The sequence below is a fragment of the Perca fluviatilis genome, chromosome 7, assembly GCF_010015445.1.
Source record: "Perca fluviatilis chromosome 7, GENO_Pfluv_1.0, whole genome shotgun sequence".
Classification (NCBI taxonomy): Eukaryota; Metazoa; Chordata; class Actinopteri; order Perciformes; family Percidae; genus Perca; species Perca fluviatilis.
The window spans coordinates 3,108,400-3,123,342 of NC_053118.1; the positions used below are offsets into that span (position 1 = coordinate 3,108,400).

The following is a 14,943-nucleotide window of genomic DNA, read 5'->3' on the forward strand; positions in this document are numbered from 1 at the left end:
TCAGTTGGAATCAAAGTTCCAGACACTGACTCGAGCCAGCTGTTTTCTCACTGGCACCTTTTACCAATTGTGACATAATTCTATTAGAGTGCATGTACTGTTAAAAAAACCCTTATCAGGCCTTGCTAGAAACACAGACGACTGGAGCACATTATGTTTCACATGGAAAAACTCAGCAGATCGGTCACTGTGCAGCAACCAACAAAGCATGACACATACCCAAAGGAATTGGATTCAGAGCCACAAAGCTACAGAAATATTTCCATTTCAGAAGTCAAAAATCTTAGCATTTTTTTTGCCATCTGTTTGTTTGTTTGTTGCTAAATTTATTTATGTTGGCCTCATTAGGCAAACCTGGTGGGGGGAAAAAATAAATCTTGGCGCAAATGTCAACAAGTGTAGCGGCCAAACCAAAGTAAATCTAACATGAGAGGCTAATTACTTCCAGTTGCTAGAGTAGGTTATCAGGGCCGTCGCCAATTGGCATACCAGCACATCCTCAATGCCCAATCAGATACACTGTTGCTCAGCGCTCGCCAAGAAATGACTTTCAGTCTTTCATCTGACCAGCCATCTTGCAATGTCATATGTGGAGCCTGTGGTTGCAAATGGGGCATCCAATTGCAGTGCTGTCTGGGAATGGGTCCATTTTATTCAGCGATCGTAGGCTCAAATTATGCATAATGTTAGTGTTTTTAAAAACCTCAAAAAACTAAACTAAACTGTTTAATCAAGGGGATCAATATGAGTTCTTGGGATTTAGCGCTAATAGCATGAATGACAGCATAATTTCTCACTCAGGGGCCTACTGTATTAATGGGACGTGCCCACTGGCAAGCGTCATTACCACACTTCCCATTCACTGTCTATGTGAGCAGCCGTGCAATGCATTCTGGTAGCGTAGCGGCGACGTTCGAGGAAGCGCAGCATCGAGTTGCCCGCTTCTCATATGCATAAAGTTAAATCTAGGCTACTTTATGCAAATCAGGGGCGTCCAGCTCGACTCACCCCTCTCGAAAACTCCACGGTGGACACGAACCATCATGAGTCTACAATTCATTATTGTCAGGTATGATGGTTTTGTGTAAACAAGTAGCATGTGCCTGCCAGACAGTTGCTGTGAAACTGTAAGAGAGGTCAACAAAAAGACAGGAGCTGCAGTTCCCATTCTCTCCAACCTATATGACTGACTGCACTTGTTACAGTCCCCTTCACCATCAGTACAGAGCCAATGAATGGGCATCTGTTGGCCACCGACACACCAACAGCTCAGTGCAGTGTTTGAGGTGAAACAGCATCCCTGAAGAGCATTTTTAAGGAGGTTGTTGTTGTTGTTGTTTTTTAAAGGCCGCGGCAGGCGGAACCAGCGTCAGAGAGACGCACGGAGGGCCGGGATTCACACAGATGCCTCATTAATGCGTGATCAAGCAGAGACACAGAGGAGGTCTGTGGAGCATGGCCAGCACTCTCTTCCTCACCACAGAGAACCCTTTCTACACCTTGCACCCCACTTCTTCTCTTTATTGCCCAGTGAGCACACACAAAACACACCTATAATATCCGGTTACACCTCTGGAGAGGGAGGAGGGAGTGTTAGCCAAAGATTAAGGTGAAGCTGTGTGTGTGTGTGTGTGTGTGTGTGTGTGTGTGTGTGTGTGTGTGTGTGTGTGTGTGTGTGTGTGTGTGTGTGTGTGTGTGTGTATAATGTGTATGCATGCACACAAACACACGCGTCAGCTCTGCATGTGTACGTGTGAAAGCCAAGAGATTAAAAGGAAATCGAAGCCCGTCGATGTGCGGACAGGCTGCTTTCAGCGCTGCGTCCCTCAGCATCAATTAGCAGGTTGTGCTGTGACTGGCTCCTGTTAGAGGTGAAGGCCAGCTGAGGGAGGTAAACATACCTCTCCCCAGGGCTCGCTGAAATCAGAAGGAGGGCAACAATGTGCCACTGCCTGAGCCACAGAAGCCTGCCTGTGTCTGGCCACTAATACTCTTTAGCAGCCATTTCCTACCTTCTCCTCCAATTCCTCGCCCCGGTTCATGTACGGGGCTGACAGTGGACGTTTCACCTGGCTGCATAAGAAACCTTTTTTTCCGCTATGACTCCTACCTGTGTGTGTGTGTGTGTGTGTGTGTGTGTGTGTGTGTGTGTGTGTGTGTGTGTGTGTGTGTGTGTGTGTGTGTGTTTGAGGGAGCCTGTTTTGGGTCATTTTAGCCAAGTGATGAGATGGCTCAGGTTGATCACATACAACCACCAACCAAGATTAAGGTAAATGCCCGCTTTGCAGCATAATTCAGTATAGGAATCGGGCAATTATTTTGTAAAATGGTGGCATAAGCTATCAAGCAATAACAATATTCCTAAGATTGTCAAAAAAATAAATACTGTATATAATTTCTTTGAGGAAAAACAGAGACCATGGTTTTTCAAAATTCCCCTTCTTTTTTTCTCTGTGGGCTGATTGAACAAACTACTGTACTGTGTACAAACTGTCAAAGCTAGTTTCTCAGATCATTTTTGCTGATTGTTTCAAGCCCAGTTTTTGCACTCATGTAATAAATCTTATGAAACTGCATTTTTCCCCCAAAACAAAACAATGTAACAACACAAACTGTGAGCTCATTTAGGATGGCCAACTTTTAAAAAGGGAGAAGAAAAGCCTTCTTATAAAAAAAGGAACAAAGAACTGTGGCTCTCGTAACATTCACTCCTAACATTACTCAGAAGAAAAACAAAGGAAATGGAGAAAGGGGAGAGAGCGACAGCAAATAAAATGTATGAGGGAGTGTGAGTCTTAAAACTGTGAGGTAAAATGATATTTCTGCATCTCTGTGGCACTTTATGATTTAAATGGACCATCAATCTTTAATTAAAGGCTTTAAATTTGAATGTCTGAGGCCTGGTTCTCAACAGAGCTTTATTAAAACAGACAAAATATAGTGTAACATCCTAAGTGCTAGACTGGTCATGCTTTCACATGCATTTAGGTCAGCCTAACCCTCTTGTACACTGGGTCCATTCAGGTGTAAATTGAGATGTAAACAAACAGTTTACTGGGCCAGGTTTAAGCACTGAAGCTAAAGGTCCCAGATTGACCTCTATTACAACACAGCTCACCTCTGTCTGAACAGAGATTTAAAACATTTGATAAATTAGGCAAATACAAAAAAAAGGGCAATTATTTTGTAAAATGGTGGCATAAGGGCACAAATACACAAATACACAAATACAAAAAAAAGCTCTCTGAACAAATTCAAACTTCATAACAGAAAATAAGGAGGTTTTCAAGATGGCGACTTAAAGAGTGTCAGGTATGGGCAGAGCTCCCCCACTAAACTGCGGCAATATTTCTAAATGGGTCAAATGGTGCCAATATTAACATGAGCAGGCCAAGAACAGGTGCCCGTGAGTGTTCTGTATGATGCCAGAGCCAGTAGGATAGCAGCTTACTCATTACACCCAGTGTGGTGGAATTTCCAGCTTACAAACTCACGCTCTGTAAGTTGAGACAGTGGTACCCTTAGGTCTCATTCAGGTCAGTGACCAACATTATCTCATGATATTTTCAAGCAGAGGAGCACTTCAACGGTGTGCCTCCAGGGAGCTTTTTCCCCGGAGTCCTTATGTTTTCTCACCTCGCTGTTTTCCTTGGATTGGGGTGCCACCTGGATCGTGGTTGCAGCTGCTGCCGTGGTCCTGCTCGACGCCTGCTACGCCCTGCACTGCTACAACTATTAGTTCTAGTCATAGTTCTATTACCTTTATTGGTAATATATTTGCCACTGCTCATCATACCAACTGCTATTATTATTATGAAGCATATATCTCCATATCTGTGTCTCTGTATTTCTGTATGCCAGTGTCTCTGTGTCCCAACTGGCAGCGGCAGATGGCCGCCCACCTAGAGCCAGGCTCTGTCCGAGGTTTCTGCTGGTAAAAAGGACATTTTTCCTCGCCACTGTCGCACCAAATGCTTGCTCATGGGAAATTGTTGGGCCTTTGTAAATTATAGAGTATGATCTAGACGTACTCTATCTGTAAAGTGTCCTGAGATAACTTCTGTTGTGATTTGACACTAAATAAAATTGAAATGAATTCAATTGCATGGAAGACGGGAGACGTACAGTAACAGCTGTATGATAAGACAGTGCTGCTCATCCTGCCAAGGCCATATTGAAACTAAACACATAACACAATTTTTTTGTGCTTGCATATTTGGGAGCCCGCACTCTCTTTGTTTACCTTAAAGGGAACGCCTCCAGCAAGAGTCAAAATACACCTTCAGGAAGACAGGAACTTCAGAGAGTTGGGACGGCACGACACAATAACACATCCTGGTTAAACTGTACTGCCTAGCTAAATTCTCTCCTCAATTGAGTGTTCATTAAATGCTCCTGTGTATTTCATCAAGGTCTCCCGAGTCTCCTTCACGTCTTCGAAATGAGTTATGCTGCTCCTGAGTTTTTCCCGTAACACCCAGCTCACTGCCTCTTCAGAAAGCTTTTCCCCAGAAAGGTTTTCCCTGAGGCCACTACTCTCCTCAACAACCTATCCTAGACCCCTCCTTCTTCCCCTGACAACCCACCAAGCACTGTCAACAAACAAAGTCCACTGTCACAACAACAATCACATAGGCTGAACAGACTACTCTGCATGTATTTCATTTCATGGGTAATATCCAGCATGTTATGTAATACGTTTAGTATTATATCATATTATATCAGCTGTGTTATAATCTGTCTTCACATAGTCTATATCAATGACGTTTCATTTCCAGGATTGTTCAGGTACTGCCAGAAATCCCACCGGATGTGACCTAATTTTAGGCCACATGTCCGTCACCTTCCACTTTCTTTGTGTTGGCATTCTAAACTCCGGTCAATTAATGAGGACTATGGTTAACTGCCAGAGGTGTCAAAAGTATTCACATGTATTACTCAAGAAGTACAGATACTAGGGTTTGAAAAGACATGTAGAAGTTGAAGTATCAACTCAAGCTTTTTACTCAAGTAAAAGTGTAAAGTACTGGTTTCAAAACTACTTAAAAAGGTAGTAAAGTAATGTAAGGGGAAAATGCCATTAAGGACAAAAGCTTAGCCCACCCCACAGGGGGCTATAGTGCACTACCCCACCTCCACAAAAAACATTTTTCTAAAGGCCATAATGACTATAATAATGTTATATTAAAATCATACCTGCAAACTTAGAAGGGCTGAGAAATGTGACATATCTCTCTCTCTCTCTCTCTCTCTCTCTCTCTCTCTCTCTCTCTCTCTCTCTCTATAAATATATATATATATATATACAGTGCCTTGCAAAAGTATTCGGCCCCCTTGAACGTTTCGACCTTTTGCCACATTTCAGGCCTCAAACATAAAGATATAAAACTGTAATTTTTTGTGAAGAATCAACAACAAGTGGGTCCCAATTATGAAGTGGAACGAAATTCATTGGCTATTTCAAACTTTTTTAACAAATAAAAACTGAAAGAGAGTAAAAGTGCGCAAAAATTATTCAGCCCCTTTACTTTCAGTGCAGCAAACTCTCTCCAGAAGTTCAGTGAGGATCTCTGAATGATCCAATGTTGACCTAAATGACTAATGATGATAAATAGAATCCAGCTGTGTGTAATCAAGTCTCCCGTATAAATGCACCTGCTCTGTGATAGTCTCAGAGGTCCGTTTAAAAGGCGTAAAGAGAGCATCATGAAGAACAAGGAACACACCAGGAAGGTCCGAGATACTGGTGTGTGAGAAGTTTAAAGCCGGATTTGGATACAAAAACATTTCCCAAGCTTTAAACATCCCAAGGAGCACTGTGCAAGCGATAATATTGAAATGGAAGGAGTATCAGACCACTACAAATCTACAAAGACCGGCGCTGTCCCTCTAAACTTTCAGCTCATACAATGAGAAGACTGATCAGAGATGCAGTCAAGAGGCCCATGATCACTCTGGATGAACTGCAGAGATCTACAGCTGAGGTGGGAGACTCTGTCCATAGGACAACAATCAGTCGTATACTTGCACAAATCTGGCCTTTATGGAAGAGTGGCAAGAAGAAAGCCATTTCTTAAAGATATCCATAAAAAGTGTCGTTTTAAAGTTTGCCAAAAGCCACCTGGGAGACACACCAAACATGTGGAAGAAGGTGCTGTGGTCAGATGAAACCAAAATCGAACTTTTTGGCAACAATGCAAAACGTTATGTTTGGCGTAAAAGCAACACAGCTCACCCCCCTGAACGCACTCATCCCCACTGTCAAACATGGTGGTGGCAGCATCATGGTTTGGGCCTGCTTTTCTTCAGCAGGGACAGGGAAGATGGTTAAAATTGATGGGAAGATGGATGGAGCCAAATACAGGACCATTCTGGAAGAAAACCTGATGGAGTCTGCAAAAGACCTGAGACTGGGACGGAGATTTGTCTTCCAACAAGACAATGATCCAAAACCTAAAGCAAAATCTACAATGGAATGGTTCACAAATAAACATATCTAGGTGTTAGAATGGCCAAGTCAAAGTCCAGACCTGAATCCAATCGAGAATCTGTGGAAAGAACTGAAAACTGCTGTTCACAAACGCCTCCATCCAACCTTACTGAGCTCGAGCTGTTTTGCAAGGAGGAATGGGCAAAAATGTCGCGCTCTCGATGTGCAAAACTGATAGAGACATACCCCAAGCGACTTACAGCTGTAATCGCAGCAAAAGGTGGCGCTACAAAGTATTAACTTAAGGGGGCTGAATAATTTTGCACGCCCAATATTTCAGTTTTTTATTTGTTTAAAAGGTTTGAAATATCCAATGAATTTCGTTCCACTTCATGATTGTGTCCCACTTGTTGTTGATTCTTCACAAAAAATTACAGTTTTATATCTTTATGTTTGAGGCCTGAAATGTGGCAAAAGGTCGAAAAGTTCAAGGGGGCCGAATACTTTCGCAAGGCACTGTATATATATATATTGCACCTTGTTCAATATTTTCAGATTGTTCTGTATGTTCAAAAATATAAAACAATAAAAAGTTGATCTAAAAAAAAAAGAGCACAAGGCGACATTCAGGTTCATAACTGTATTTTAAGGTTGTACCAGAATAGGTTTACATGGTTTAATTTTCAAAAAACACCATATTTTTGTTGTACTGCACAGCTCTCTCTCACTGCTGCAGATCCTCTTTTCACCTGGTCTCTGTTTTAGCTACAGAGTGAGACCTCTTTTCTTCTTCTGTACTATCTTTGATTGCACTCGCACATGCTCAGTAGCTCAGATGTAGATCATGTCAGCTAGCTAACTCTAGAGACAGTAAAAGAAAGCCTGTTTCTCCAACTTTGGTCAGTTACAAGCAGTGTTGGGAGTAACGGCGTTTAAGTATAACAGCGTTAACAGCGTTATTTTTTCAGTAACGGAGTAATCTAATTAATTACTTTTCCCATCGTTGCAACGCCGTTATCGTTACTGAGAATGTAAAGTGGCGCGTTACTACAATTTGGTTGAATGGAGCGAGGTGTCAGGCTTTGGCTACACATCAAAAAAGTCCATGCCTGGACAGAGCGGGGGGGGGGATGATGACACCGTTGCAAATGCGATGATGATTGGAGAGAGCGGGGGGGGTGATGACACCGTTGCAAATGCGATGATGATTGGCTGGATGGGCAGATGCCCTTCCTACGCTGTCTCACTGCACGCTCTGACTACCACTAAACACAAGACAGCGACAATGGCGACGAGCCAGGGAAATTCAAAGGTAGCGTTCTCCAACTGGAAGTACCAGCACTACTTCTCGCTCATTGAAATTAAAGGCAAGAATGTTTATGTAACATACACGCTATGCCCAGGAAAAAAGACACAACACTTATTGCTGCTGCTAACCCAACCCCCCCAGCCCAAATGCAGCTAGCGGGAGCTCCAGCGAAGGAGACGGAGCCACTCTGTTAAAACAAGCAACGCTCGATTTTTCGGGTCAGCAACATCTTTGACGTTAAAGATGTTATAGAACGTAATAGTGTCATAGAACATAAAAAATAACGTCACAGTTACTTTGCTGAGTAACTAATTACTTTTACAGTGTGGTAACTGAGTTACTAACTCAATTACTTTTTGGGAGAAGTAATTTGTAATTTGTAACTGTAACTAATTACTTTTTTAAAGTAAGATGACCAACACTGGTTACAAGGCAGGATTAGCTGGGAGACTTCTAAATGAGGGCGCAAATGGAAGTAGTTCTTTTGTAGATTATGGTGAACTTGTGTGTGTTGTAGCAGTGATTGCTATTGAGAACGAGGTAGCATGCTAGCGTTAGAATAACGCTACGAGCTAACGGTTGCGGTTAGCCAGCTCATTTCGGCCTGTGAAGTCACAAGCTGTACCGATTTTGAACAGCTCACCCAGAGACTGAAGGCAGGACATATTCAGAAACCAGTATTGCTAAGGCCACATGGTCAAAATTAAATGATTTATTAAACATGTAATAACAATAACTTATAACAATAACTTATTTCAGGTCTTTGAGTCTCTGAGTTTTTCAGACTACGGCAGCTAGTCTGGTGTTACAATCCTCTCCAGTGAAATACAGACACAGTTTTACACCGTTTAGCTGTCAGCATTTTAACCGTGTTTACTCCAGCTGCTAGCTAACGGTAAGCTAACGTTACCAGCTGTAAGGTGTAGTGTTAACTAGCTAACGCTAGGCTAACGTTACCTGCTGTCGAGTGTAGTGTTAACTAGCTAATGCTAGGCTAACGTTACCTGCTGCCAACTGTAGTGTTAACTAGTGTCCCGTGCGGCGAGGTTTCAGTTCCCTCTAACGTCCGTTTTCGGAGCATCAGAGAGAAGCGCAGGCATTTAAGTGGTACCTAAATAAGGCACCGAAATCCGCGTTGCTATTCAGTCCGGTAGATAACGGTCGTTAAGGCACCGGTGCTGTATTAGCACCGGGTCTGTGCAGGTGCGATGGATTGCGTACAAACCAATAGGGGGTCAGAATGGTATAGGTTTATACTTCTCATCCAACCACAATCAAATTCACTCTATCTGGATGGCGCGATTTATCTGAATAGGGTTTTTTTGTGTGTTTTTTTGAACGATGACGAGCCTGAATGAAAATAAGCCAAACTGAAATAGGAGTAACGAGGCTATTTTTAAAATGTAAGGAGTAGAAAGTACAGATAATTGCGTGAAAATGTAAGGAGTAGAAGTAAAAAGTCTGCTGTAAAATAATTACTCCAGTAAAGTATAGATACCCCAAATTTCTACTTAAGTACAGTAATGAAGTATTTGTACTTTGTTACTTGACACCTCTGTTAACTGCTCCTCAGATCTCTGCAGGGTAAATCCCCAAAAACTAGCTAGACTAGGTCTGGCAATGCAAGACTATTTTTCACATGACTTTTATGGGTAAAACAGTCATCGGGTTCTGTAGGATGCGTCATTTTGAAATAAATTGTGAAATCTTGTCATCATAGTTGTTGCGGCGATCTACTGGGAGGTGTGTCTGCATGCGAGTGCAGGTGATAGCGCCCGGCTTGCTTTACAGCGAGCACACAGCTCTGCAGCGCGCCTCAGCAGGTGAAAAAAATTTGACTATTTAGCAGAACACCAGGAAGCGTCAGACAATAGAAGCAGTGTGAGTTTGCTCAGCTTTGCACTAAGAACAGCGGAAAAAAGAAGAAATCACGAAAGAATCACGGACTAAAACTCATGGGAAAAGGAAAAGATTAAGACTACCGGTAAGCTCACATCTCTTTGCTGGACTCGATGCGATCGCTGGCTACGTAGTAGTCTTTATAGGCATGTTGAGAGAGACACATTGTTAATTGCACTATTAATAGATTGAGGCTAAAACATTTCTGTACAGTAATAATCTTGTGCTACAGTTCTACAGTAAAATCGTTGAGAATGCTTGTAGGTTTAAAATTATGAATGAAGCATGTCATGTATGAATTTTGTACATAATGATCTAGGATAAACAAAGAATGACTATTAAAAATAGAGCTGGCTTTCTGGTTATGCAATGGCTGATTTACACTGTGTACCTGGGTTGATAAATAATGGAGTAATGGTTAATCTATGTGTAAATTATACTTATCCTTTGCCTTTGCCTGATGTGCTTTATTGTGCTTTATTGTATTTGATGGAAAATATTGAACTTTATTTAATTTGTTTATTTTTTGTGTGTTTAAAGGTTTTTCACCTTTCTTGTTACTGGTCAAAATAAATTGAAGAACGAGTGAAATCCTGAGTCTGGTCAATTCCTTCCCTTTTCAAGTGTGGGAAGCCATGATGTTGTAGATACACTTGACAATAGTGTTCGTGTGTCTCCAAATGAGGGCCATGTTTCCCATAAACCATATTACTTAATGTCAAAAAGAGGATGTTGCTCTTCCTGCTAAGTGTGAAAGCATGTTCACTGACACTGACACTGACCTGTTTGAACTTCATTGTCTCACTTATCAGCTCACTGTTTACACCACCCAACTGTGGTAAACTGACTGCAACCTTTATCAAAGTGGAACAGCTTTCAAACAAAAAAATTTACATAGTGATTGGACTGCTGGTAACTGTGTGTCAAAATCCCTTCACTACAGGAAACAACAAGAACAACCTCAGAGCTATCAAGCTAACGTTACACACTGAAAATAGCTAGTTTTGACGAAAATTCAAATCCTACATGAGGCAGACCTGCTTGGTTCTTTCAGGGAATAATTGTAAAGATTTACAAAGAATATGTTTAGGGAATTTCCTCTCTAACTGGGACACTTTGGGACCCATTGGGGGGGGGGATTGCTGTGGACAAAGTACACACGGCGATACACTGGTAAGAACAAATGAGGTTTAACCATGTATCAAGCTAATTTAAATAGCTCACGTTACTGTATTGTGTGAACAGTTAACTTTTTTAAGATTGTATATGTGGCCTTTTCTTTTGCGGGGTGCAAATGTTCCACCAGAATAAGTTCCTTCCCGAGACTATTTTAGATTTAGATTTAGATTTAGCGTTGCTGCGTCCGGAGCTTAGTGTCGTCCAAGACGATTGTGGTTGGTTTAAAGAAATGCCAACAACCCAGAATGTATCTGTGGTCTAGCCAGACCTTGCTCCACTTCACTGTGGAGATAGGTCTTGCAATGCGAGACTATAGTGAAATAAACCAGAAAAGCTTAAACATTAGACCTGGACAAGCCTACTTTTTTAATGTTTTTCCTTTAGCTTCCCAAAAGGGAAACATATTTGAACAGCAAGTGCAGAAAACCGCTCAGAGGTAAGAAATAGACTGTTCAAGTGTTCCAAAATTAGTCCGACTTAGGCCTACTCTGTCGGTTTGTAGGGCACACTTGACATAAGAGTGGCACTGAATTTGTTTTGATGATCAGTCAGCACCATGGACAGAGACCATGTCACCACAGCTTGACCTCTGGGGCCCCAACCCACTAACACAAACCAAGAGAAAACACTGGAAAGGCTGCCATAGGCTCTTTTGTTAAGTATTTGTCTAAAGTATGGGGGTATCAATCTAGTTCAACAGCAACGGCTGGTCGGATAAATGCATATTCAAAATCTCAGCAGACTACACTGACAAGCGTTGACCCACAATAGTCTTTCCCTTATCTCACAATCTACAAGGATGCTGCTAGCTCAGCATTATTTTTTGCATGATTAAGCAACTTTCAACTTTGTTCCTCATTTTACTTTAAGAAGAGAAAATGTAAAATAATCTTAAAACATGTATAGGGGCAGCAATGGCTTGTTAATGTTACTCGACATATAAGCTTCCACAGTGAGCTCACAGCAGCTTGTCACAATGCTTACTACATGTCTTTGTAAAGCAATACATGACGGGGAAATATGCTGTATACAAAAGCCCTTCTCCCAGTGTGTGTGACAACACCACTTGGTCTCTTTAAATCTAAATATAACCGCGCAAAGCTGATTCCTAAACCGCCTGGCTAATGTTGCGTTCACTTGCTTCTCGAGGGCTCCGATCGTTGGTCCAGATATCAAAAACAAGACTTGTGCATGTATTAAAATATTAAACTCATACCTAATGTCTTAAATAATACTGAAGAAGAGAAACGTCACTAAATATGCAGCAGAATGTAACACCTAGCTAGCTAAGTGTAACACCTTAGGTGTCAATCTAACATTGGCACTATAGTAGCCTAACTTCTTAGCAAAACGTTGTTGTAGGCCTATAACCCATCACGTGTTGAGCTCATCCACCTCCTAAAAGTTAGCCAAACGTCGTGAATTATAATATTACAGAACATCTCATCTTTCCCAGGTCACATATTGACTCTTGGGTTGGTCGTCGACGCTCCATTCAGAATTCTAATATTTCCTACAGCCAATGAAGGCAGCAGCCAGCTTTTCAACCTAGCTAGTCGTCCACAGAAACAAGCTGAAAACTCACACAACTGTGTCCACACACTGACCTTGTTCAAAGGGGGGTTCCTGGTGATATCGTAGCCCCGCTTCTTGGTGTAGACGAAGGTTTTTGCTTTGTCATCGGACTTGTGCATCTCTGTTTCCACTGACTCCCGTCTGACCAGAGCGCGTGCCATATTGTAGCCTCTTTAAATAGAGCGACTGTGACTGTGGACTGTTGTGAACTCAACAAGTGGGTGCGCAGGTCTAACCCGGTTGGACAGACTATGGTGTATAACCCCAGAGCTCTGGCCGCTCGTCTGCCTGTGTAGTCAGTGGAAGCAGAAGCGGAGTCTCCTTATCAGCACGCTGTTTCTATCTATCTGAAGGTATCAGTGTGTGACCTATCACCTGGCAACAGGCGAGCTGAGGTAGTTAGGAACACAGACATGTAAAAACGAACCAAAACACTTTTTTCCCCTTTATGTCTTAATATTTCCGTTGAGGATTATAGTTTCAAACAGTATTGTAGCGTGGGTTTTATTGGGTTATTCCATGACAGCTGTGTTGTGTCGAGAGGTTTTTAAGACTTCAGTGAATTGAGTAGGCTACAAGGCTATTAATGTGAAAATATCCATTACATATTCCAATATCAAATCAATAAAACACAACTTTAAAATCAATCCTTTAATTGGTATACTTATTTTAAGGTGGTTTGGTATAGTTAATGTGACTTAAACAACGTTTCATACCACTATCTTTACAAACAACTCGTTAATTTAAGTTCATTCATATTGATTGTTATTGTCTTAATGGAGAGTCTAAGCAACATTTAAGCAGAACTAAATTGTATATTGATAGCAGTAGGCTACAAGTAGCCAAAGTAATAGGAAGTTATGCTATTACTTTTAGGAGTTATAGCCGTAGCAGAATAATCAAATAAACTTTATTGTCAATTCTCTGAAATATGTGCCAAACATAGAGAGGAAACAGAAATATGTTTCTCTCCGACCCATGGTGCAATAAGTACAAAATATATACAATACAATACATACATTTGAAATAGTGCAAAAGTGAGGCAAACCCAAGCATTAGAGAAAACTAAATAAATTGAAAATGAGTGTCTTTCTTATATTACAGTAAGTGTGCACTGTGCAGCACTGAGCAAGCACCATCCCCAGATATGAGAGTGCATTTGTTAGGTCTAAAATAAACAGTTCACATATTGTACCATGTATGATTTAGATTATACTGTGCCCCAGTTTCCCCCAAGTTTTTGATGAGTCATGACATTTGTTACAAACACGTAACTGAGATTGTTTTACGGCATGGTGTGTCTGAGGGCTGTGACAGGAGTGAAGATATATAAAGCCAAGGTCAGCCTTCACCCTGTTTCAGTTTGCAACATTAGGCAACTGAGACTTTGACAGTCAGAAATACCCTGCTGGGAGTGGGAGAAAGGTTATTTAACCCCTTAGTCCATAAACCTCATGTTGATGAGGTGACTGCTCCAAATCCACTACAGTCTTGCCTCGAAGCCATCTGAATTGCAAATGATTGTCCCTGCAGAATCACAGGAATCTACAGGCACATACTTTTCATTTTTCTAATTATTTACTTTATTATGTATTTGTCTTTAGGATTCCCTGTCAGTGTGCATGATTGATGAGTGAGTTTAAACCCTATAAGGACCACATCTGAAGAAAGTTGAGCTTGTGCCAAGTGTGTAAAGTTGGTCGGCCTAATAACGTAATCTCGACTGTGTCTGCAAGGCATTTTGACTATGTTGAACCCCTCAGTGTTTTAGTATATTAGATTTTCTAGGTTTTTAGGGTTTGCAAGTTTTTAAGTTACCTTTTGTGTCCTTTTCCCTCGTTTTTACCCCTTAAGTCAGACCACTTCCTGAAACTGTGGAGAATAGCCTATGTCTAAACTTGTTGCATTCAAACATCATGTCCTCCCATAAATCATGGCACACTTTGGCTGTATGTCAATTTGGTGCAGTCACACTACTATTAGTGTAAAGATTGATATATCTGACTTATCCATGCACTGTTGAGCATATTAAATAACAAGTACAGAAGCCTCGGGTTTAACGCCTTGAGGTTTCCTCAGATGTTTTGGATTGTTGAAAACTTTTCTGCTATTAAATTATATTTCAGCTGCACTGAAAATGCAATACTAGCTCCAGTACATTTGGGAACAGGTCTACAGGAGTAAGAAACATAGGCCACCAAAACAGTATCAACAGGCTTTTGAGGTTCCAAGGGGGTCACATGGGGTTTGTGTTGGCTCCCTCTGGCAACAGACTCAGTGACAGGCTACTCTCTCCTCAAGGCTCAGAGTCAACACAAGACTGCTACTGCTGCTGGATGCACAGGCCTGACTGAGCTCTGTCTGTCTGTCTGTCCTAAGAGTACGTGCATAGCCCTCTAACGGGCCTCGTTATTGTGTGCCAAGGTGGAACAATATTGTTAACTAATAGGTGTTTTCGATATTGACATGAAGCATTTTGGTGCATTGTAGGCTATCAATCTTGCTAACATGTGAACTGCATGCAGGAAATACCAGTCATTGAGGCAGAGAG

General features: G+C 41.6%; 1 protein-coding gene across 1 annotated transcript in view; it reads right to left on the reverse strand.

Annotated features, from left to right (window-relative positions):
• Window positions 1–12,716, reverse strand: part of me1 (malic enzyme 1, NADP(+)-dependent, cytosolic) — a 178,390-nt gene extending 165,674 nt beyond the window's left edge. Inside the window, exon 1 of the mRNA XM_039805555.1 lies at window positions 12,425–12,716. Coding sequence (XP_039661489.1) covers window positions 12,425–12,553 — 129 coding nt within the window. The 5' untranslated portion in view covers window positions 12,554–12,716. The remainder of the gene's footprint in view (window positions 1–12,424) is intronic.
• Window positions 12,717–14,943: the final 2,227 nt, after the last annotated feature.